A 26,399-nucleotide genomic window follows, 5' to 3' on the forward strand; every position below is an offset into this window, starting at 1 on the left:
TCATCCCGGAACCAATTAAGTTCGTAAGACGAGGTATTACTATATTTTCTTATAACTTCAGACTTTATATTAGTCTCCATTGCTATGCAATTAAAATACAGCCATGAAGGAAAAGCAGGGTAGCACACAGCAGAAGGGAGGGAAAAAGAAATATCTGACTACAGTTCCCTTTTGACAGTTACACAGCCGTAATTTCATGATCTCTCCAGGGAAAGAGAGAAAGATAAGCATGCTGTTCACTTTTGACTGAGCAAGATAATTTTCATCTGCAGCATTAGTGGCAGCTACCCTGCTCAGAGATATATTCATTCATTTTATTTCCGGGCATTGCACACTGGCTCAACTCTGCTCTGCATGGTCATGTAGACAGGATGTGAATTGTAATTAATGATAATCGCTGCACACAGGGATTGTTGTTCAAGTTATTAGGAGGCTCTGGACTGAATGACTCATCTGATATTCTTTACAAAGCTCAGGTGAGCAGCTCATCCCAGAACAGATGTTAAGGAGAAGCTACCTGGATCCCTATAGAGGAGCGCCGACTCTTCAAGAACTCCTCAGCCTTTGTCACGAGGATGGCCTTGTCGCTGGTTCTCACAGAGCTGATTTGACTGTCCGACATGTGGCGTTGTGCAGCCGCTGTTTCCATGGCCAGATTCATAGCCTTGTTGCTATCCAAACTGTCTGTGGAATTGTACATTCTGAGGCCATCCTGAGGCCATGGAGAAATCCCCTGAGTCCGGCTGTCCTGATAGGCATCCTGGGTGGATTCTGTGCTGCTCTGTGCTGTAACCGAAATGAGTGGCTTCGAGGTGGTTCTCGGGGGTACAGGTGGAGGGGTCTTTTTGTAACTTGTGTAGGTTACAGCTGGGAAAGGAATGCAGAAAAGGAGAGAAAACAGGGTAAGTAAAAGGCATTGCAAGGAAACAAAGGCGTCAAACTTGACTCTTCTACTTAAAAACTGGATGGCCTTCTTTAATATATGCATCCCTCGGTCTCCTCAAAATTAGCATAAAATCTCCCTCTATAAAGAACAGGTTGCTATAGCAACACATTTGTTGCATTTCAAACCCCAAGCAACAATGGTGGGAGGCCTGGGAGCATACTGAGCCATTAACAAGTTAAAGGAGATCCCCCCCCCCATGCATAGGCTTGGGTGGGGAAAGGAGGATTCGTAAATATTTAGATATGTCAAAGGGTTAAATAAGGTTCAGGAGGGAAGTGTTTTTAATAGGAAAGTGAATACAAGAACAAGGGGACACAATCTGAAGTTAGTTAGGGGAAAGATCAAAAGCAACATGAGAAAATATTATTTTACTGAAAGAGTAGTAGATCCTTGGAACAAATTTCCAGCAGACGTGGTTGGTAAATCCACAGTAACTGAATTTAAACATGCCTGGGATAAACATATATCCATCCTAAGATAAAATACAAAAAATAGTATAAGGGCAGATTGGATGGATCATGAAGTCTTTTTCTGCCGTCAGTCTTCTATGTTTCTATGTATAAAGGGTCTCAATCACACATTTAAGAAGGGAGAATCCTTAGAGATTAGGTTGGTAAGATTCTGCATGGCTTAGTCTGCCAAACAGAAGTTGTGAGTGATATTGTAGCCAGCAAATAACTGAATAACAGGTCCTATGTCTTTTTCAGTTACAGCAGGTATTTAGGTGATGATGAAGAGAAAGAATTGAAAATATGCTGAATAAAAACAAACAAAAGTGGAAAACCATCTGAGGTAACATTTCTTCTTATGCTCTGAAATGATCTGCTGTCCTAATAAAGAAGCCAGTTTCACTCCTCCCCTGTTTTAGTTGTCCCATTTAGGCAGAATAAGTTGGCTGTAAAACATTGTAGGTGATCACACTATGATTACAGTCAAATCTTGCACAGCTTCAATTACATTTCTTTTTTGTAAGACGTATTGGAGGTTGAGAGAGAAAAAAGAGGGTTAAAGTCAACTTTCCCTGTCAGTTCTACTAATTTCTCTTCCCCTCATGAAGTTTACAAAAATTCACTAGCAGCCAGCTGATGGGTCTACTAAAGGATGGTTATGCAGAACTGCAAAGCAATGGGGTGGGTTTTTTTTCCAGCCTCAGGGAGCAATTTTCACTTTCTAGCATTTCCTGCTAACTACAAAGACATGAATATGTGAATATAGAGATAGCTGACAGTTGATCTCTTTTGGGATTTTTGGATTTCCCAAATAGGGTTGGTCAAATGCTACCATCTTAAAAAAAAACCCTAACAATGAGTGTCTATTGCTATTGTTTTTATTAAAAATTGGCCTGTTGCCCTTTCCTTCTAGCCGAGTCATAATAATACATTGCCTAATCAATAACTCAGAACAAGACTTCTGACTGCAGTTTTATTGAGGGGAAATAATGTCAGGGAATTGTGTAGCAGGTGTCTAAATGAAGTCAGAGAGACTCAGATGCAATATATTTTATTTCTACATTACAGCAAGCAAGATAATCTGGTATATAGGAACATCATGAGGTAAATCTCACGAGGAAACAGGGCACAAAGAAGAAAAAGGCAGGAAAAAAGGGAAATTCCCCCTTTTTCTCCACATCCGCAGCAACCAATCACAGCACAGATTGCCTCACACAGAGCCAGCAATCATCAACCAATCATCCATAACTGGGTTCTGGCTCATTATAATTTAATTTAATTTATTCAGCTTCTATGTTGCCCAATCCTGTAGGACTCAGGGCAGCTTACAACAATAAAAAAATAATACAATAGTACAATAATAAAAAGAAGTTGAACATCAACAGTAGATTAAAACCCCATTATAACTCTAACAAACCCATTACAAAAACCCAACAAATCAATCTAACAAACATGTATCCAGCCAAACATAATTATCCCATTCATTTCTAAATGTTTTCTATCATCAAACCTATATTCAAATATATTACTTTTCTTTTTCCCTCTCATATAGGATATATTTAAAATTCAATCTTCATATTTTCTATTATCAAACTTATATTCAAACATATTACTAATTAAATATACATATTTTTTATTTTTATTTTGTCTCTTCTCTTTAACCCTGCCCCAATATTTTAATCCACTTTCCATTTGATTTTTGGTTGCCTCCCCTCATATTTCCTTTAACTCTTTCATTTAAATCTTTAACTTCCTTTTTTTTTTGCTATAGTCTCTAACTTTCTCTACTCCTTTTTCCCCTTTTTGTTGTCTAATATTGTTTTTCTTTTTTCTAGATTTCTCTTTCTTTCCCCTTCTAGCTTTCTTTTCCTTGCTTATCTTTCCCTTACCAGAGATTTCCCCCTTCTGCTTGACTACCTTTTTCTCCTTGTGTCTTTCAAGAATCCCTTTGTTGTGTTTTCTTTCTTGTTGCTTGTTTCTTGGTTTCTGTTTCTTTCAGTGTTTCAAGGTTCTCCATATTTGTCTGAACAGCATTTGTTATTTTTCCATTATATTTTCCAGTTTTAGATCTATACGTTCGATAACTTGAAGTATTTCTTTTGTTCCCACATGCTGTTTATCAAAAATATCTTGGGGTATGCTTTTCACATCTTTACTTCCAGATGGTGTATTTTAACAACAGAGTTTAATCCACGTTATTTGTACATCAAAGGGAAATATTCCGAGAGTTATACCCTCTCTTTTTCTCCCAAAATGGTGCTTGAGCTTCAAATCAGAAATTCCTCTTCATTATTCAATTCAATTTCATCATTTTAAGTTTATAAATCCAGTAAATGTAAATGCTATTTATAGTAAGGCAGAGACAGCTTCCAAATCAAATATCAAAGTTTTCCCTTCTTTAAAATAGTGTATTGTTCCAAAGTCACATCTTCTTTTAAATTTTCCAAGAAAAACTTTTTTTCCTATTAATTCCCAAATGTTTTCCTTCACTATTTTAGCATGCTTGACCCAATGCTATTCTTCAGCTTCCTTATTCCTCTCCATTGTATTTTTGGAGGCGTTTAAAAAGCAAACAGTCTTTTTCATCTCATGTTGAAAATAAATCACTTTTCCTCCTGTTCAATCTTGTTGATTCTCGCTCTCCTTCAGATTTGTGGCAGCCATATTTGCTGCTGCAGCTCTGCACCATCAACTCGTGGAGGGGAGATGTGGCTTCCCTCTACCCTCCTGGCAGTCCCCCTTCGCTTCGCCCCCTCTATGGGGGGGCTTAGGTCCAAATTCAGACCCTCAGGCATGGAGTATTTGCAGCCAGCCATGGAGGTTGTGGTCCCAGCTTTCAATCGCTCCAAAGGAGGAAGGAATTCCATTGGAGCACATTTCTGACCTCTTCTTAATCAGAGGATATTTTGTGAATGGTATCCCAAGACTGGCAGAAATCAGGCTTTTTCAACAAGGAAGGAGCTGAACATGGAGTTAGAGATTTCTGTTTTTTCTTGTGGTGGTCCAACCAATATACTACGATCACATTACACTTGAAAAAAGATTGTAAGATTATTATGTCCAATTTTCAATTTTAACCTTTAAGGCTATCAGAGGCACTGGTGGTATCATTATGATCTTACACAGATATTAACCTTTGTAAGAGAAGGGTTTTTTTTAAAGTCCCACTTGCAGAAGTCCACTTCTTTATCTCCATATAAAAGGCTTCTTCCTGTGTGACACCCAAAATTGTGCAACTGTTTTAGAATTTTCCTTGGTTGTTGTCCCCTCCCCTTATCCTCTCCCATTTAAAAAAAAAATGTGTTAAGCTACAACTTTTGGATTCAGCAAACACAATAATGTTGTATATGGTTATCATTGCTTAAAGCTTTATATATGTAATTATTCATATATTATAGTTTTGATCTCTACTTTGATTTAATCAGCACAAATAAAAATGTGTGGCTTTTTTCTTCTCCATTAATACCAATTATTATTTTTAACAGACAAATGTTGGGGGGAGGGAAGAAACATTCTCCCTCTCATTGCATGGCCCCCCCAATTTTTACTTGAGTAAAGATAATTAATATTGTGTAATTTCAAACATTCTGTGGCTTTATTTTGCTCCACTGTTGCTTTTGGGGAACCATAATTGAAAATAGCAGAATTAAAAGAAAATTACACTTCATTCATACCACAATTCCTTGTTAACCTCTTTTTTTAAAAAAAAATCAGCTATAAGATATGAATGGATCAATAGGAATTTGCATGTTGCCTGGAAACCTTAAAATAGGTCCCAATCTCCTTTTTGGCCACTCAGCCAACATGATCTCTCCACAAAATAACTATTTTTCTTTCGTTAAAAGAAAATAACAGTCAGAATCACATGCATCAGTTTTATTCAGTTTCTAAACTGCACTTTTTATACATATAAATTTTCTTTGTAGGAACAATGCTATAGCCTTCTCTGTTGCTGTCTTGAATGTCCTGGCTCCTTTGTTGAAATTCTAGGAAGGAACAAAAAGCACAGTTATTTACCTAGACACAATTGTTTTAATACAATGTGTTTGAAAGAGTGAAGAACATTTAAACAAAAGCTTGCCAATTTTTAAAGTTAGCTCAAGATGCTAAATTTTGTTAAGTAAGCTACCAAACGTTCAGTTTAAAAGAATTATATTGCACAACCATGTTGAGTTCAACATGGGTTCACCTTAGTTCTATTCATGAGAGCTATTGTGCTATAATTGTGTAAGATAAGAAATAAAATACTTACAGTGATACAGTACTTGAGAATGTCCACTATTTTGACCATAATCTTCTTACTGCACTGGAACTAGCTAGTACAGGAAGGGAGCTGAAATAAAAGCTAGATGATTGATATTAAAGAATATCTGTTAGACCCTAAATGGTGGTAACTGACTTCTAATAAGTTTAATGATGGAGAATGTTAGTACAGGGTACATGGTTGTTAGGGATTGCCATTGTAAACTGCATATTGTACACTTGTACCAAATTTGTCCTTAAAGAGTTAATATGGACTTAAAGGGTTAACTTGTACTTGAAGAGTTAATATTCAAAGCTGTTTCGTCACTTCCTCATTGAAGCTATAAAAGCTCATTATTTTGCTCGGTCACTTCCTTTACTTTTGCCTGAGAGAAGGGGAAGTTGTGCCTAAGCTCTATGCTTGTATAAGCTTTGTGCTTCTTATCTATATTGTATTTTAGCTTCGTGCTTATTATCTATATTGCATTTTGCTTTGTGATAATCATGTAATTGCTCAGTGCGTATTATTCTGTATTTTCTTTGTGCTTATTCTGGATTGTTTATATTTTGTTTATATGTAAATAATACTTATTTAACTAAGTCTGTGTCTTGGCTTTATTACACATTCACGCTCTGTTAAAATTCTCTGCTCGGTGTTGTCGAAGGTTTCAAGCCTAGCTAACCGAGACAAGCCAACAGAGAACAGCTTTAGAAGTGGGCACTTCTAGTGCAGTGCTCTCAGGCATTGTACTACAGGTCCCATCATAGATAATGTGAGTTAAAACACCTAGGTGTCAGTGTTATAATGTTCCTTCATCTAACTTTGCAGGATTAGGCTGAAGGGCTACAGAAGATCGAGAATCCATACTTTCCCAATATTTTTTGTAACATTGTAGTGATAATTCTGAAAGTAAATATAATGTACTTGCATTCTTATCCTAAGAATCATTTGCAGGAGTCCTGTTTAACTTTTGCACACCATGTTATGGGGCCACAAAATTTGATAGACTGTCCTTGCACTTGTAACATACAGCATAAACGTATTTCCTGTGTTTAATTTCTGTTTGGTTAAGCTGGTGTAGAAAGAATTAGATTACTTGTCTCACGTTTTATGCATATATTCTTTAAACTAGGAATTATAGTACATTGAGTATATCAAAGAGCATATGAATAAGATGGGAAATCTCTGGGACAGCATTTTTAATTGGAATGTTAGCCATGTGAAGGTCACATTCATGAAAGTGTCAATGGCGCACTGTCAATGGCGCACACTGCAGGTCTCTGCATAAATTCCATCTTGTTTGAAAATATGAGTTACCTATGAATCAATATAACACTGCACTGAGTGGAAAATATCTAGACTAAAGGAGATAAAATTTCACTTGAATTTCTCTTATTCTCCATTGCTGGAAAGACGTGAAAATATATTGCATTTTCTGTGTAACAAATCTTATTCATCAAAGTTGCACTCGTGCCTTGCCTTCAAAATATTCCAGTCCTGTGACAGACAAAATAAAGGAAGTATTCTTCATCAGGCAAGATCTGATCTAAAGAATTTGTATCTCAGCTTGAACATATTTTTCCTTTACTCAACATTAACAACAATCATTTTTCAATTAACTCTTCATTTCCTTACCAAGTGTGAATGAAAAGTGAAAGACTCATGGAAAACTTAATAGAAACTTGGAATATATATCTTCAAAGATACAATATAACTTTATTACTTTTTAGAAAAACACAGGAGTAATAAAATCAAGCCCAAACTCAGTAAAAGTCTCGGTTGCTACCATCATTTAATCAATTATAAAATTCAGTATATTCCGGAAGAAAGAAATATGGGGGGAAAATTTGACAGTTGAAGTAAATAGGATTTGAAGCATTAAATGTGTTATGTTTAGAACAGATATAGGACATTCCATGCTCTAAATTTACCTCTTTTCTTTAAAAATCATTTGGAATTATGACAGTTTCATTTCATATGTCATTTTCTAATTAAATAACAGTCATATTTAAGAATTTGGGGAGGCTGTCTTTTTTTAATATATATATATATAAATTTTAGTTATAGAATATATACAATAAACATAACAACATACAAATAACAATGAACAATGTACAGTAACAAAACACATATTAAAAATTGGGTGGGTGAACGGCAGATCTATATTAAGAGTTTGTGCTATAAATATTATCTATATCCTGTTATAGTATAACTAAAAATTACATTATAGGTAAATAAGAGATAAGGTTGAGTATAAAATAACAGAAAAAATTTAGAAAGATAAGTTTAATTTTCACATATATCTTATTTCAATCCTTCACTGGAATGATATAGACACCAGATGGTTATCTACACCAGATGGTTATCTTTATATATATATACAGTTTAATCTTTTTTTAGCAGTTATTGATCGGATTTTTCTTTTTTTCTAACCAGCGGTAGAAAGGGTCCCAGCAGTTATAAAAAACAGATTCTTTGTTATTTCTAAGTTCCAGAGTTAATTTAGTCATTTCTGCACAGCTTCTAATCTTTTCTATTATTAACCCATCTGGAGGTTTATCTTCATTTTTCCACCATTGCGCAAATGCTAATCTGGCCGCTGTAGTGATATGTATGACTAAGTAGGTATGATTTTTTTTTCAGATTCTGTCTTAAAATACCTAAAAGGAAGCATTCTGGTGTTTTATCTAATTTAAGATTAAGAATTTAGTCTAGCCAGATTCCTATTTTTTTCCAATAAGCCTGCGATTTTTCACATTGCCACCATAAGTGGAAGTATGTGCCTTGTTCTTTTTGGCACTTCCAACAGGTGGGAGATAATTTCTTATTTATTTTCGCTAATTTTATAGGAGTGATGTGCCATCTATAATACATTTTGATTATATTCTCTTTGTATGGAGTAGCTAGTGTCATTTTAAAATTCCTGCTCCACATCAGTTACCATTCTTCTAGTTTAATTTCATGTTTCAAATCAAGATTCCATTTTTTTATATTAGTTTTTATTTTAGTTGTATCCAACCTATTAGTTGTTAAGCAGCAATAGAATTTTTAATTAGTTTTTCCTGTGGTCCAGTGAGTATTTTATCTAACAAATTATCTTTTTCGATGCCTAACGTATTTTTATGTTTTGAGAATTTAGATTGAATTTGTAGGTATTCCCACCATTCTGTCTTTTGGCCTATAGATTCCAATTCTAATCTTGATTTAATTTCTCCGTTAGGGTTCATTATATCCTTGTATCTTATTATGCTATTCCTTTTTTGTAAATTAGGGTATACTATGGGTAAATTAGGGTATACTATATTATGCTATTCCTTTTTTGTAAATTAGGGTAAATTAGGCTTCTAAAGGTACATACCATGTGGGTATTTCTTTATAAGTTTGTTTCCTAATTTTTAGCTAAGTATTTAACAGAGGTCTTCTAATGAAATGATAGGTAAACTATTTGTGGATTTTCAATCTGTTTTCCCATAAATAGAAATGCCAGCCTGCATGAAGATCATGTCCCTCTAGGTTTGGCAATCTGGTATTAGTCAAGAGTATCCATTCCTGTAGCATTATAATATTCTTTCCAGATCGGCAAGGCAAGACCTCCCTCCTCCTTCCTGTCCTCATATATTTGAATCGAATTCTTGGACGTTTGCTTTGCCAAATAAAATTATTTGTTATTTTATTTAGTTTTGTAAAGAAGTTTTGATTTAAATGAATCGGGATTGTTTGAAAGAGGAACAATTCTTTTGGTAAAATACTCATTTTGATCACTGCAATTCTTCCTAGTAATGACAGCTGAAGTTTCCCCCATTTCTCTATATCTTGTTTTTATTTTTGCACTTAACTTAACATTGATTGGGAGGCTGTCTTGTTCTCATGTTCCATTAAGACATTTCAATTTTTAAATAAAAATGCTGCAGCCATTTACTTTCACAATCTGATGTTTATTAAAATAATGAAAAGGGTAGGAGAACAATAAAATATGTTTTTTCTTCTTCCTACCTACAGTTTGGCTGCAACTTATCTGAACTAGGCTTCTCATTCCATTTGGTCTGAAGCATCTCTACAGTTTGAGCTTTCAGTGAATGGTGATGGGACAAGAGCCTTGTTCCTCAAACAATTTCCCACAGAGCCTGTGGTCTATTGCTCTTAGTTAACAACTAGTTTTCAATTCATAATATACATTTTTTTCAACTCAAGAGGCAATGCCTTAGAAAAGAATCTGTACAAAGGCTTGAGAGCTGCAACAGGCTTTGTGCAACATGATAAAGAATGTAGCCGGAATATGGGCAAGACCAAGAGCAGAGTTGATCTTGTTATTAGAAAAATGCTATGCCACCTCTCTGCCCTCCATGCCACCCACCAACCCTGTCTGGCCTAACCTGCTAGTGAACCCACAGACCTTAAAAGCCTTTCCACTGATTCTTACATCTAGGCTAAAACTCACTAAGCATGTCTTACATTTAAAGAAATGGAAAACACTAGCAACTCAATTAATAACTAAGAGAATTTCCTCCAGATATGAAAATTCCTCACGCCCACAATAGGCTTCCCCACTCAAACCCATCACCTTGAGGTCACCACCTTAACTTACAAAAGATGACAAATTGCAAAACCCTGCAGGGCAAGAAGCCACATACCCTCTCCAGTGGATCTGAAGTACTTACTAGTAATCCTTAGCTAAATTTGCCCACTTTTTAAGGACAAAAGACATCTCGGACATCAACACCCTCAAAAATGTCCAAAGATACTTCACCAGAAGAGCCCTTCACTCCTCCACTTAATGTCTTTTCTGCTTTCTCCAGTGCAAGGACTCTAAACCTGATCTCTTAACACCTCCCTCCAGTCTATCTAGATAGAGTATTCCACCATATTTTTTCGAATAATCTATTTTGGGTATGGTAGTAAGACAGCATCTGAAAACTTTGCAAAGCGTTAGACATTCATTTTGCCCTTTAGAATCATACTACACCTTCCCCCTCAATACACACACACAGAGTTACCCTCAAACAACCACATTGTCCAGCAAGAGGTGTGTGTGTGTGTGTGTGTGTGTGTGTGTAAGAATAACAAAAGGGATGTTCCTTACAACCCATGGAGTGATCTTTCTGCAAATCTATCAGAAAGAGAGGCTTGATTAAGCAAGTTAGAAAAGGTGAAGCAAGCCCAGGCTACTCAATTTAGCAGCCATTATATGCCCAAGCCTCTCTTGCTAGCTTTTCGGAAAGGAACATGATACAATTCAAATGACAAAAAGGGCTTGCAGAGGCACCAGTCCAACTAATTTTAGTCTAGATGATACTGAATTGAGCCAAAAGGAATTCGTACATGACTGATTACTAAAGTACTTGGAAATAATTTTGTCTCACATGCTAAGCAGAACTTGGGGTGGGATGGGAAGTGTATGTGAAATTCAACTAGCTATATGGTAATTGATAATTTAATTTGAAATATGAGATGCAATTTGTTGAGGGAATGGGGCCTTAAGATATCTCTGCAATGCTACTCCTTGCCAATAAATCACCGGCTAATTGAAAAAGTAAATATATAATTAGAGAGGGGAAATGAGGGACTGTTCAGCCACTTAATTGCTGATAACAAGGTCAAATTACCATCAGAATTACCATGGCAATAGAGAATAAGAGTGGATGTGAGGCTTTTGATTTCCATTTGTATTTTTTAATACACATGTCCAAAATATGACTAATTCTAGCCCTCCCTATAAACCTCCCAACTGCACCCTAGGTAGAACTATAGTAGGTGTGTCTTTGCTTCATTCATTTGAATATAATTCAACAATCAATCTGTAAGTGATTAAAATAATACAGCATAAATTATCCACAATGTGAATAAATGTTTAATTCCTTGTAATTTATTTTTCTTTAAGTAGATTCAACTTTGCTGAATAAGAACAGCATTGTCACATTGTTTATTTACAATTTTTCCTGGAAAGTAGCATTGTTAACTGAAATAAAACTACATACTCCATTCGTTCAAAAAAGAAAGAAAAAGAAAAAGAAAAAAAATGCTTCTATGATGCAGACCAGATACATTTTTGCTCCTAGTAAATATTTCACTGTTGAGTCACTCACTGGTTTTATAAAACACACCATATAAAACAAAGCTCAGGGATTTGCCATAGCTTGATGGTCACCTTCATTGGACATCTCATCTCATTTTTCTTACTCTGTAACTGCCACAGGAGACAGGGTGACCAACACAAGAAGACATGACCAGGATATGGAGTGAATTGAAAATTCAGCAGAAAATATAAGAGATGTCATATATATAAAGTCATGGAATCAATTATAAATCAATCAATCACCCTTTACTTAGAATCTAATAACCTACTCTCTAACAAACAATTTGGATTCAGAAAGAAATTATCCTGCAGCCTTCAACTACTTCACTGCAAAAACATATGGACTACCCACCTAGATCAAGGAAAATCCATTGATGCAATTTATATTGACTTTTGCAAAGCCTTCGATTCAGTGGCCCATGACAAACTACTCCTAAAACTCAAATCCTATGGCATCTCAGGATTCCTCCACAGCTGGATTACTGCATTCCTGTCAAACAGGCAACAAGTTGTCAAAATTGGAAGCGCCATTTCCACCCCTGTCCCGGTTAAAAGTGGCGTTCCCCAAGGCAGCGTACTAGGACCTACTCTATTCATTCTCTACATCAACGACCTCTGCGATCATATCACAAGCAATTGTGTCCTTTTCGCCGATGATGTAAAACTTTTCAACACCACGGACAACACATCTACTCTCCATAAAGACCTCGACTTTGTCTCACATTGGTCTAACACATGGCAATTTCAAATATCAACCAGCAAATGTTCTACCCTCCACATCGACAAAAAGAATCCGAATCTCATATATAAACTGAATAAACAAAATCTCACAGCCAACCCCCACTCAGTAAAAGACCTTGGAATACTAATATCAAATGATCTAAATGCCAAAGCCCACTGCAACAATATCGCCAAAAAGGCTTCTAGAGTTGTTAACCTTATCCTACGTAGCTTCTGCTCTGGCAATCTCACACTACTCACCAGAGCCTACAAAACTTTTGCCAGACCCATCCTTGAATACAGTTCATCTGTCTGGAACCCATACCACATCTCGGACATCAACACCCTTGACAATGTCCAAAGATACTTCACCAGAAGAGCCCTTCACTCCTCCACTCGAAACAGAATATCCTACGAAAGCAGACTATCAATCCTAGGTCTAGAAAGATTAGAACTATGTCGCCTAAAACACGATCTAAGTATTGCCCACAAGATCATATGCTGCAACGTTCTACCTGTCAATGACTACTTCAGCTTCAATCGCAACAACACAAGAGCACGCAACAGATTCAAACTTAATATTAACCGCTCCAAACTTGACTGTAAAAAATATGACTTCAGCAACCGAGTTGTCGAAGCGTGGAACTCATTACCTGACTCAGTAGTGTCAACCCCTAACCCCCAACATCTTTCCCTTAGACTCTCCACGATTGACCTCCCTCTATGTCTTTCTCTCTCCCTTGCTCTCTCTCTGCCTCTCTTGCTATCTCTCTTTCATTCTCTCTCTTTCTCTGTCTCTCTTGCTATGTCTCTTTCTTTCTCTCTCTATCTCTTTCTCTCTCTCTCTTTCTCTGTCTCTCTCTCTGTCTCTCTTGCTATCTCTTTCTCTCTCTCTCTTTCTCTGTCTCTCTTGCTATCTCTTTCTTTCTCTCTCTCTCTCTGTCTCTCTTTCTCTCTCTTGCTATCTCTCTTTCTCTCTCTTTCTGTTTCTCTTGCTATCTCTCTTTCTTTCTCGCTCTCTATCTTTCTATCTTTCTCTGTCTCTTTCTCTGTCTCTCTTGCTATCTCTTTCTCTCTCTCTCTCTCTCTTTCTCTCTCTCTCTCTTGCTATCTCTTTCTTTTTCTCTCTCTCTCTTGCTATGTCTCTCTTTCTCTCTCTCTCGGGCGGGGGGGGGCGCTAAAGAAAAGTTTGAACAAAAAAAATATCTCTTCCTCCATTTCACTCTATCTCTCCCTCCCTCTTTCCTCCCTCCCTCTTTCCTTTCTATCTATTTTCTTTCTATCTCTCCCTCCCTCTTTCCATTGTATCTCTCCCTCCCTCTTTCCTCCCTCTTTCCTTTCTATCTCTCCCTCCCTCTTTCCTCCCTCCCTCCCTCTTTCCTTTCTATCTCTTTTCTTTCTATCTCTCCCTCCCTCTTTCCTTTCTATCTCTCCCTCCCTCTTTCCATTGTATCTCTCCCTCCCTCTTTCCTCCCTCCCTCTTTCCTTTCTATCTCTCCTTCCCTCTTTCCTTTCTATCTCTCCCTCCCTCTTTCCTCCCTCCCTCTTTCCTTTCTATCTATTTTCTTTCTATCTCTCCCTCCCTCTTTCCATTGTATCTCTCCCTCCCTCTTTCCTCCCTCCCTCTTTCCTTTCTATCTCTCCCTCCCTCTTTCCTTTCTATCTATTTCCTTTCTATCTCTCCCTCCCTCTTTCCTCCCTCCCTCTTTCCTTTCTATCTCTCCCTCCCTCTTTCCTTTCTATCCTTCTCTCCATCCCTCATGGTGGCAAAGAAGAAGGAAGGCAGGCTGCAGAGGGCACCGAGGACAAGAGCGCTCCCTCGCTCCCTCGCCCTCTGACTTCCCTCCCTCGCTGCTGAAGGGACGAGCGTGGGCACGAGCGCGCGCGCGGGCCCGTTGCAAGAAGTTTTTGTTTGTTTTTTTCCCCTTCCCCCGGCTCACGGGAGAGAGAGAGAAAGAAAGAGCGCAGCCAGGGAAAGCGGCCTCGAGCCGAGTGCGAACTGCAGGATGCGGCAAAGGACTCCTTGCCAACCAAAAAGGGGGTGGGGGTGGTGAAGGCAAAGCCTGGGAGGCGGGGAAGGGAAGAGCGGGAGACCCCCAGACAGAACGGCTGAGGGGAAGGAAAGACGGAAGGAGGGAGGGATTGAGAAGCGAAGCCAGGGAGGGCTGAGAGAAAAGGGGAGCGGCGCGCACGAGAGAGGGGGGGCGGGCATTCCCGAAATGGATGGAGAAAGCCCTCTCTCGCAGAGAAAGCGCTCCCAGCCAGGGGGCTGTGAGAGAGGGCATTCTCCGTCCGTTTTGGGAAAGCCCGCCCCGGCACCCGCAGCGCCCCGCCCAGCTGGAGCTTCCCTACGAGCTCCGCGGCACACCTGGCTGTGTCTCGCGGCACACTAGTGTGCCGTGGCACACCGATTGGGAAACGCTGCTTTAGAGAATAGCTTGACTCCCTCTCCTTTGAAACATTACTATGGTATTATGCCATTTCTAATCCATCTCTTCATTAAAACCAGACATATACAAACCAGATATGATCTAAAGAGAAGGGAAGAGGAGAGGAGGCACGATAGCAGATAAGTGAAGCAGGCTGTGTCAATGTGATGTTCCAGGAAAATGGAATTTAGACTGAAGGCACTTTTATTCCCAGTGTTTTTTTGGAATGGATAAGAGATAATCAGGTAGCTCTTCTTTCTCCCGTCATTGATAGTGGTACTCCGAGGCATCCTCTAATTTCTTTCTCCTCTCATCCCAATCTTAGTAATGTAAGTAGTGGCTGTCCTAAGCCATCCCATCCCAGCTATGGCACTTCAGAATTCTTTCTTTATCTTTCTTTCCTATTTAACAAGAGTGGAACATAGTTTTTCCCCAGTTCCTTTCTCCACCCCTTCTACCCTGTTGCCTAAAATTGCTTGATACAATTGATATGCCTCCTTCTCCATGCATTAATGACTCTCTTTAAGTTTGCAGAGGTTGCATCGTCTGCTTTTAAGTTGCATATAACCCACGTATCTTTGATTTAGCGAGCAAAAAGGAAAGATAAAAATTAACAAGATTCACATGGAAGGCAAATAGAGAATATTGCTTTGGGCTTTCAAATTTTGATACTGACCACATGAACAGTCAACACTGGTATGAATGTGACTCCCAAACTAAACAATGTTCCATATCCCAGCATAGTCAGTGTCCTTTTGCGAAAGCCATACGTCACTTGAACACATTGCAGCTAGAAAGCTTTGAGCCACACAGAGGCCAACGGATGACACACAAAAGGTTCTATTTTAGTTCTGTTAATTAGCAATAAATTATAGTCTATCAAGTAGTTGAAGTCTTGAAGACAGTGAAATACTGACAGCAGCTTGCTTTTTCCCATTTTCTAGACAATCTTTCCTGCTGTCAGATCAGAAAAAGAATTTACTGGCACAATTTAAGCATCCGTAAACATTGTGCCATATATACTCTCTGCATTTTTTGCAGAGGCCGAAGTGTCAGAGCCATGGCAGCGTTCCTGTAATTAAGCAGACTTCAAATGTGACTCATAATAGCAGAGGTCAAGGCTTGTATTCATTTTATTAATGTTTGTATCATTGAAGTATTTATAAAGGGTAATCATCTTGATGTGAGCAATTTTAATAGCAGCTATCTAGTTAAGTGTGTGTGTGTTTGTGTGTGTGTGTGTGCATTTACAACAAAATAAAGCCATGAATGCCTTCTAACTATTAAATACAACATTTCCTAGTGGGAGGCATGTGTATTTTATTTTCAAAAGTAGAGCAAAAATGCACGGTTCCCATACATTAAAAATGAGCAATTAAATACTAGATATTCCTTGTGCATTCTGGATGTTCATTTACTTGTCAAATGTTAAAATATTAGTCACTAGCATTTAATTCAGTATCAGATGTATGGCAGTTAATATCAGACAGTACTTGATAGTATGCTACAGATTAGCATTTGAGAACACTGAAAGCTGACATTAATCATACATCATAGTGATTTTCATCTAGTTGGCCTTCAAAAAACATTTTCCACATTCATTTATACGCCTGCCATAAAGCTTTTCCTTGTGTGTCATGGAAGTCTATGGATTGTAAAGAATTATGGATGCATGTTCCATTCATTCTTGTTGCTACGTATATGGCAGGGGATGATCAATAGCATTACATATTCTTCATTCAGGGACACTTCTCTATAAATACTATGAAAGGATCCTTGAGAAGCTTCCAGGGCATTGGGAAGTAGACAGTTTAATCCATCACTCATGTTTGAAGATGCCAGAGAATAATACTTAAGGTTTAACAGTAATTTAAATTTTTACACATAATAGTATTTTTAATCTGACAGATTTGATAATACGTAATTAGAACAGCATTTGATTTGCAACAGCATGCTTCACTTGTAAAGCCTGCCAAAGGAATGACAAACTGCCAAATGCATCTAAAGTTCTTCAGCATTTTGGATGTTGAAATAATATTTTCAAAAAAAGAGAGTAAGAGGCAGAAATATATGAATGGTACCTCTACTTAAGAACTTAATTCATTCTGTGACCAAGTTCTTAAATAGAAAAGTTTGTAAACGGAAGCAATATTTTCCATAGGAATCAAAGGAAAAGCAAATAATGTGTGCAAACCCATTAGGAAAGAAATAAAAGCCTGGAATTTGGGTGGGAGGAGGAGGAGGAAGAAGAGGAGAAGGACAGTTGCTGCCAAAGGAAGAAGATGAAGTGAGGGGAATCCAAAACTTTAAGGCTTAAAAAAAAAGAGGGACTCTGGGACAGCGAGGAGGAGCATGCACCTCCCATCTGGACTGCCAAAGCCTCCTTAAAAGCCACCAAAAGGCTTCTCTGGCAGCCCAGAGAAGCCCAAGATGGCCAGGATTAAAGGGGGAATGGCAGGAAACTGGCTGGGCCTTCATGCTGCTCTCAAATTTCCTGGGGAACTTTTCTGGGCTCGGGTTCTTAAGTAGAAAATGGTTCTTAAGAAGAGGCAAAAAAATCTTGAACACCTGGTTCTTATCTAGAAAAGTTCTTAAGTACAGGTGTTCTTAAGTAGAGGTACCACTATATAAAAATTGCCTTGAGAGCCATGCCTTTTTTTCTTTGATATACATTAGTTTGGTAGGATCAAATGCAGGAGTTCAATAATCAAGGCTCACTACAGTTATTATTTATTCAGTGTGCAGTGGAGGAATTCCCTCTAGAAAATAGGTGGGACAAAATGATGCACTCACATTTATATATGAGGAAAGAAGAACAATAGCAATAAGAATCACACTTGTATACTGCTCCACAGAGCTTTACAACCCTCTCTAAGCAGCGTACAGAATCACCATATTGCCCCCAACAATCTGGCTTCTCATTTTACCAACCTCAGAAGGATGGAAGGCTGAGTCAACCTTGAGCTGGTCAGGCTCAATCTCATAGCAATGGCAATACTGGATTCTAACCACCATGCCATTGTGCCATATACATACACACAGGTAACGAATGATATAAGCATGAATATACATAATTAGCAAGCCTCAACTTACTTCCTTGCCTTCTACTGTAAGTATTCTCAAGAATTATTGTCTTCACAAACAGAACCTTATCAATTGTGTTGCCAAAGTAATTTCGATAAATGTACTGAGAAATGAGGATGTCAAGGTAGCACCAATTAACACATTTTCCACTTCCTATGTTTCTATCTTGTTAACAGGCTCCCACTCCTCCAAAGACTTGTTTTCATCACACTTTTAGTAATTTCTAATGAAAGGACAATTCCAGGAGAAATAGATGGGCTGACTCAGAGAAATCTTATATGTGTAGCTCTTCTCTTTTTAAAGTGTTCTATTTACTAGTTATTTGGGCTTTGGATTGCTTATTGAGTGATGGAGTTTTATTAAAGGTTTATTTTATTTTTTTATTTGACCAGGCTGGAAACCAGGAGATCCAGAATTCTAGTCCCAGCTGATGTAACAAACCAACTGGGTGATTTGGGGCCATTCATTCTCTCAGCCCTAGGAAGCAAGCAAGGGCAAATCTCAGCTGAAATCTTGCCAAGAAAACTTCAGGGACATGTCCAAGCAAACTCCAGGATAACTTGCCATGGGCACTCACCACAGCCAACTTGCCAGGGGACAATTCAACACTATATTAATCATTTCAATCAGTTACTTTTATTATACGTTTTCATTGAAATTATTATAACTTTTGTATTTCTGGCTTGACTTTCTTTATTTTATTATTATTGGCCATGATTCTGTTGAAATTCATTTAACTTTTGTATGTGCTAAATTGTAGCAAGTTGTCCCATGGTGAGTTGGCTGTGCTGTGTTGGCCATAGCAAGTTGTCCCATCCCAGTCTCCAGGAGTTAAAAACCAAAGCTACCACCAGTAAGCGGGGGTGTTGGTGTTGGGGGGAATGATTTGGTCTGCAAAAATCATTTGAAGAACAACTACAACTACAGAATTGTGTTGGCATCTATGGTTGTGTACATTTTGGGGGAGTTAAGTTATCCTTTCCCCCTAGGCTATTACAAGTTATGCATGGTATATTTGTGTGTATGTTTGGTTTTTTTATAATAAGGGTTTTTTAGTTGTTTTTATTAATTGGATTGTTCATGTTGTTTTACCACTGTTGTTAGCCGCCCCGAGTCTGCGGAGAGGGGCGGCATACAAATCCAATAAATAATAATAATAATAATAATTTTGCAGCTTAGATAGAATAGCCTCATTTTGTTATGTTGACTTAAGCAAACTTCCTAGCTATTAAGATATGTTTCCTTTCTTTCCACAGTACTTCTTTTAACCCTTCCTGATCTTGCTAGCCAGATGCAAAACTTGGAGATTTAGCCAGCATCATAATGCTATGGTTTACTCTTACTCCAGTAAAAAAACCAACAGGAAATTGGGTATTTTAAAATTAAATGTCTTAATACTTCCATATGAATGCTAAACAGTGACACAAGATTTAATTACTTGCTTACAGAAACATGAGCTAAACTGATATGGAGGTGATAAATGACCATTGAAGAATCTATCTGGAAATTATCACTGAAAATATCTTTAGAGAATCTTTGCAGCAAACAACAAATCCATTCATGTATCAATAAGAATCTATGCACCTGACATGGTAGTCAAAGTGTAGGTTGCTTTGAACATGCTTATTAGTGGGACTGATTTTCAAACAGCAGACTTATTTTAAAAGTTCCCTGGAAATACAACCTTAAAACACAAAAGAGTACCCTCTGCTGAAGATATTGAGGCTTTCTTTTGAAAATAAATGAACGGGACTGCAGTTGCTAGAAATCATATTTATTTTATTTATTCAACCTATATGCTGCCCAATCCCGAAAGACTCAGGGCGGCTTACAACAATAATAAATAATAATAATTAATAATAATAATAATTTATTAGACTTGTATGCCGCCCCTCTCTGAAGACTCAGTGCTTCTTTTTTTACAATTGATATTGTAAAAATACAATATAAATAGATACAATGCAATAAAAAAGATCAACAATATCTAAAACTAAAACATTTTCAAAAACTAAACCCCCATAAAAGTTGCTAAAAAAAGGCAATCACAGTCATTCACATGTGCACCATTCATAGAGTTGGCCATCAAGAGTTGGAAGTAAATTTATTGCCCCAGGCCTGCCGACAGAGCCAGGTCTTTGTGGCCTTATGAAAGGCCAGCAGGGTGAGAGCAGTACGGACATCAGGCGGTAGTTGGTTCCATAGAGTTGGGGCTGCCACAGAGAAGGTCCTCTCCTGTGGTCCCACCAACCTGCATTACTTAGTCGATGGGACCCAGAGGAGGCCAAATCTGTGGGCTCTTATTGGTCTCTGGGAGGCATGCAGCAAGAGACGGTCCCAGAGATAGTCTGGCCCTGAGCCATCTAGGGTTTTATAATAATTACCAACACCTTGAACTGTGCCCGGAGACTAATAGGAAGCCAGTGCAGCTCACGGAGCAAAGGTGTTATATGGGTGTACCAAGGTATACCCATGATAGCTCTCATGGCTGCATTCTGGACTATTTGCAGTCGCCGAACACTTTTCAAGGGTAGCCCCACATAGAGCACATTGCAATAATCAAGACAGGAGGTGATGAGGGCCTGAGTGACTACAGAGAGCCTCTTGGTCCAAGTAGGGCCGCAACTGGTGAACCAGGCGAACCTGGGCAAAGGTCCCCTGGGCCACAGCTGAAACTCAGCTGTGGGTCCAGCAGGACACCCAAGTTGCGGACCCTATCTCAGGGGGACAATGTCCCCCCCCCACAGAACAATGGATGGACAGATTGAAGAATCCTTAGGAGGAAAAGCCCACAGCCACTCGGTCTTGTCTGGGTTGAGTCTGAGCCTGTTGGCCCCCATCCAGGCCTTCACAGCTTCCAGGCACTGGCACATCACATCCACCACTTCACTGAATTGGCATGGGGTGGAGATGTATAACTGGGCATCATCAGCGTACTGATGATACCTTACCCCAAGCTGTCGGATATTTTGGGACATAGGCTACAAATAGTGACTATGCAGGCCTAGGTGATCTGATTTCAAGTCACTGATACGAACTGGGTAGATTGTTATGTCAACAACGCTAATTCCACAATATGGGCATTTGCATACTTCTGTGCCTGCTTTCCTGCCTGCAGACTATAGAATTAAAAGAAAGATAACCTTCTTCCTATAATTAAACAAGTTTGTGATGCCTGGACTTCTCCACGCTAAACCAGCCTGAGCATATTAAATTACAAAAAAAATAAAAATAAAAAGTCAACAACAATTGTTTTTGAGGTTGCAATTCTTACCATGAATGCAGTGAAAAGCCGAGTTTCTTAAATTTCTCTCTGTTTACTTATCAGTCTATTAGCAATGTCTCATGTGAGTCCGGCAACTTAATACTTGATTAACTATTAAAAATCTGATAAAATGTAACTTGATAAGATTTTTAAAATTACTCCCTCTTTTTCCACCCACCCCATTTTATTCATGCATCTTAGTCCTCTTTAATTGGATTAATGATTCTCAATAGTAACAGCAAACAGACAGACAACACTATTTGGTTTGTATTTTAAAACTGAAGATAATGTATACCTCCTCTACCCTACTTGAAAAAATCATACACTGGGACTGTAATAAACAATTATCATATTTTCTTCAGGGTACAATTATATATGTAGTTTGTAGAACCGCTAAGTTTATAGTCAGGGCTGTTCAGATGAGAATACGTTTTATAGAACATATTGGGGTGGCATGCAAAAGAGATGAACTCACTTAAGAATATTTTATATCAGTATCTTAGATTTGTTTAATATAATCCTTTGCACGAGTTATATTCTCATGTTTTACTACTCAATTTTAGCATATTATACTGCATTTTAACTTATTATTTATTCAAATTCCCTCTATTTTAGCCAATTTTATTGTATTTTAACCAGTCACAGTTTTATGACGACCGATGTGGTCCTTTTCCTCGCTTTGATATGGTCGATTGACTAATCAAATAAAGTTGATATTGATATTGATTGATATTGTATACCTCCTCTAAAGGTGGAGGAGGGCTTAAATTGCAAGAGTTGTATCGGTTATCTACAGGTAGTCCGCAACTTACAACAGGTTGTTTAGTGACTGTTCAAAGTTACAACAGCACTGAAAAAAGTGACCTATGACCATTTTTCACACCTATGATTGTTGCAGCATTTCCATGGTCAGGTGATCAAAATTCAAATGCTTGGCAACTGGTTCATATTTATGACTGTTGCTGTGTCCCAATGTCATGTGATTCCCTTTTGCAATCTTCTGACAAGCAAAGTCAATGGGGAAGCCAGATTCATTTAACAACTGTGTTACTAACTTAACAACTGCAATTGCAAAGTCACTTAACAACTTTGGCAAGAAAAGTTGTAAAATGGGGCCTAGTTCACTTGACAAATGTCTAACTTCGCAACACACATTTTGAGGTCAATTGTAGTCTGTACTTCATAAATTTCAAGTCAGACAGATGAGCACCACATAATTATTTCTATTAGCAAATAGTAAGATTTAAAAACTGTAAGATGGGGGTGACTGCATTTGACTGTTGACAATATTTAGGATGTGCCAAATAATCAGCACCTTCTATCTATATCAGCATACTAATAAATCATAGATTGGAATTTGTCATGAATCTACACCATACTGCTCCAATTATTTTTGGGGGGCCTCATGAAGATATGCTGTTATTGCTGATGCCTTGGCAACATGCTATAATTTACATCTCAAATAATTCTGAAATTAATACGAGAAGATTTTATTATCAGCACGGCACTATATTTCCTCCTGCTGTGGGATTGTTTTTTGAATCAATTGGATTTAAAAATGTGAGTGGAAATTGTAATTATATTCATAGAAATTTGTTGAGAGCTGCTGCTAACTCTGCTCAGACTTTTAAAGCTACCTTTTGCCATTCCCCTACAGTAATATCAACATAACTTTCCCATTGATGTAGCTTCCCCACTACTGTGTTATGGGATCAGCAAGGCCAATCTGCGTAAATTCAACAGAACATAACCTTAAACAGTTTCCCAAAGTCTGTTACAGACTTGTTCACTTGATCAACCACAAGAGCAAGCAGAAAGGTTTTTTTCCCTTTTAACTACAGACAGAACTGTCAAGGCTCTTCCCTTTAAAAAAAAGACCACCCTTCAAGCCCTATTCCATGAATCCAGCCAACCAACCCAATCTCAGGCTCTTGTTATCATTCTCAGGGTCAAACTGAACTGATCAAAAACTGAGTTTTTTCACTTGAAGCTTTTCCTTTGGGACTCATTCCTTTTCATAATCTGCCAGGAGCTCTTTGGCAATGTTTAGGCTGTACCATAAGGTATATTTATTTTTCTTTTCTATTAAGAAGAGTTCCTTGGAGTTTATGCTGCTTTCGTACTAAGCTCAATAGTGCAATTTCTTTTTGATTTAGGTTGACATTTCTAGGGTCTATACTGGGAATTAAGAACCTTTCAGGTTAGTTTTTTTCCTCCCTCCCCAACTCTATGGCCTTCAGATGTGTTAATCTAGAACAGCAGCAAGATGGGGATATAATGTATCTGAAAGGGGCAAAATTGCAAAACTCCCCCAATTCTGTGTTACGATAACAATGACATCTATTACTCAAGGGTGGGTTCCTCCCAGTTTGCACTGTTTTTCCTGAACTGATAGCAACTCGCTGCTGATATCACAATGACATCACTGACCCGGTTTAGTCCATGGGAACCAACCTTTTGGGGTGGGTGGGATTTTTTTTGGATTTTTTCCCTTCTGAGCATGCACAGAAGCCAAGTTCCGCATGTATGTGTATGTATATGTATGCAATCACCATTTTTTCAGCTTTTAAAAAAATATTTTGTTACTGTGCATGTGTTTATACGCACTCACTCAGTGAGGGAAGGAACGAACCGGCAGAGAGGTAAGTTGGAACCCACCCCTGGTATTACTCTTGTCTTTCTAAAATAATTCCTGATTAACGTGAGGATCTGCTTTACATCGAAGGTATAAAACGAGAGTCTTAAAGATTCCAAACTAAATTTGTTTTAAGATTAGCATTGGGTGTTATAATAACATAAAGTAAGAAATAACTAAGATGATCTTAGCTCAAGATAATATCACATTGGAAACATTTTACTCCATCTTGTAAAATTTCATAATGTTGTTTTAGTTTTTAAAAAATTATTAACCTTAAATTATTCTGTTGTTAATGCTTTATTTTATGGATTGATTGTACAATGCTTAGAGCCCCTCTCTGAGAAAGATGTATGGTTGAGAACTGTGAAATAGAAAAAAGAATGAAAGAAAGAAATAAAGAAATATTTCTTTATCTAAAAAGGGGCAATATTTGTTAGATGAAAGCTACACCTCTCTCTTATTTAAAAAAAGTCTCTGGAAGAAACATCTCTGGAACTATATATGGATGACATTATTGGGGAAATGGATACAAATTACTGTATATTTATTTTTTAGTATGTGTGTTTGGGGGAAAAGATCTAAAAATGAGTGTGTTAAGCCATAGGTAAATACATTGGGCAGCTTCTATAATGGTATATAGGAATGATCTTAGGTTAGAAGATAGAAGGAAAAAATACAGACAAGGGAATGGTCAGATAAAAGGCAGCTGGGTGCCCAGCAGGAATGTGGGTGGGGCAAGAGACTTAGAAAAGGCCTTCTCTACTTTCCTAGATGGCAAAGGTGATGGGGAGTGGGAAGGAGAAATGTACTTTCAGACTTGCAAGATGCTGTTCATGAAATCTTACTATAAAGTAAAATTAACTCATTTGGCCATGTTTCCTGCATGATCTATCACATGACGCAACCCAATATCTATGCTTCACATTCCACATTAAGCTAAACCACTGTCATAATAAGTGCACATAAGTGCACAATAAGAGCATGCAGAGTTGGCCTCCTCCAGGTCGCGTCGACTAAGCAATGAAGGTTGGAGGGACCGTAGGGGTGGGCCTTCTTTGTTGCTGCCCCATGAAACCAACTCCCCCCCGACATCCATACTTCTCCCACCCTACTGGCCTTCCACAAGCTCATGAAGACCTGGCTTTGCCAGCAGACCTGGGAGCCATGAATTGACATCTATCATGGCCAAATTGTGTTGATGCATGTATGTTGATTGTATAGTCAAACTGTGAGGATTTTTTTTAAACTAGGGTTTCTTACTTTTATACTTTTATATTTGACTTATTTTTTTATTGTATTTGTGGTTTTTTATGTTACTGTAAACTGCTCTGAGTCCTTCGGGATTGGGTGGCATAGAAGCGAAATAAATAAGTAAGTAAGTAAGTAAGTAAGTAAGTAAGTAAGTAAGTAAGTACCGTATTTTCGGTGTATAAGACGCACATTGATTTTAGAGGAGGAAAACAAGGAAAAAAGTACAGTGGTACCTCATCATATGAACTTAATTGGTTCCAGGAGGAGGTTCATAAGTTGAAAAGTTCATAAGATGAAACAATGTTTCCCATAGGAATCAATGTAAAAGCAAATAATGCGTGCAAATCCTTCAGGAAAATCCAAAACTTTAGAGGGGAGGCGAACAGAGGGCAGGGAGGAGCAGCTAAAGGGGGTGGGTGGAAGAAGCAAGGCTAGGCTAAAGGGTGAGTGGGAAGGAAGAAAGGCAAGGTGGGCGCCCCTCCCTTTTCTTTTTTCAAAAGACACCGTTTCAGTGCCTTTGCAAGCATGCAAAATCTTTACTCCTCCAAGCTGCCCCTCCCCTTTCTTTCTTAAAAAGACACCGTTTCAGTGCTTTTGCAAGCATGCAAAATCTTTACTCCTCCAAGCTGCCCCTCCCTTTTCTTTCTTCAAAAAAGGGGAAAAAAAGAAACCCCTTCATCCCAGCAGCAGCTGCTTGGGTTCATAAGGTGAAAATAGTTCGGAAGAAGAGGCAAAAAAATCTTAAACACCTGGTTCGTATGTTGAAAAGTTCGTTAGAAGAGGCATTCGTAAGATGAGGTACCACTGAATTCTGAACCAAATTGTGTAGTATTATACTGTTTAATAAAATACCAGTGTAGCAGAATACTTTTTACAACCATGTATATTTTTTACAAACTTCAAACTTGACAGCTTCAAGACTTGTGGACTTCAACTCCCAGAATTCCTCCACCAGTCATGCAATTTAGGAATGGTAGTTGAAGTCCATAAGCTTTAAACTTGCCAGGTTTGCACTCCTAACTCTGGGGTCTTCAAACTTGACAGCTTTAAGACAAGTCTCATGCATTCTTCATACTTGATTTGGATTTTAGAATTACACTTTTCATAAAGTGCCCAGTTTGAGACCCCCAAAATGAAACAGTCTGGAAAATAGGCACCAGGAATGGTTAGGAGAAAAAGAAATAGATCCTTTAAGGAGGGAATGGCTGGATGGGGCTTTTATACCATTTAAAAAGGACAATAATGATGAAGGATTGGATATAAGAGACCCACGGGTAAAATTGCTAGAAATTGTTCTACATAAT

General features: G+C 38.1%; 1 protein-coding gene across 2 annotated transcripts in view; it reads right to left on the reverse strand.

Moving 5' to 3' along the window:
- DLGAP2 (DLG associated protein 2) overlaps positions 1 to 26,399 on the reverse strand; it is a 219,917-nt gene that overhangs the window by 36,503 nt on the left and 157,015 nt on the right. For both annotated transcript variants that reach the window (XM_070732902.1, XM_070732901.1), the window contains one exon: positions 518 to 867. In XM_070732902.1, coding sequence (XP_070589003.1) covers positions 518 to 867 — 350 coding nt within the window. The remainder of the gene's footprint in view (positions 1 to 517; positions 868 to 26,399) is intronic.

This window comes from Erythrolamprus reginae, chromosome 1, assembly GCF_031021105.1.
Source record: "Erythrolamprus reginae isolate rEryReg1 chromosome 1, rEryReg1.hap1, whole genome shotgun sequence".
In the NCBI taxonomy this organism is placed as follows: Eukaryota; Metazoa; Chordata; class Lepidosauria; order Squamata; family Dipsadidae; genus Erythrolamprus; species Erythrolamprus reginae.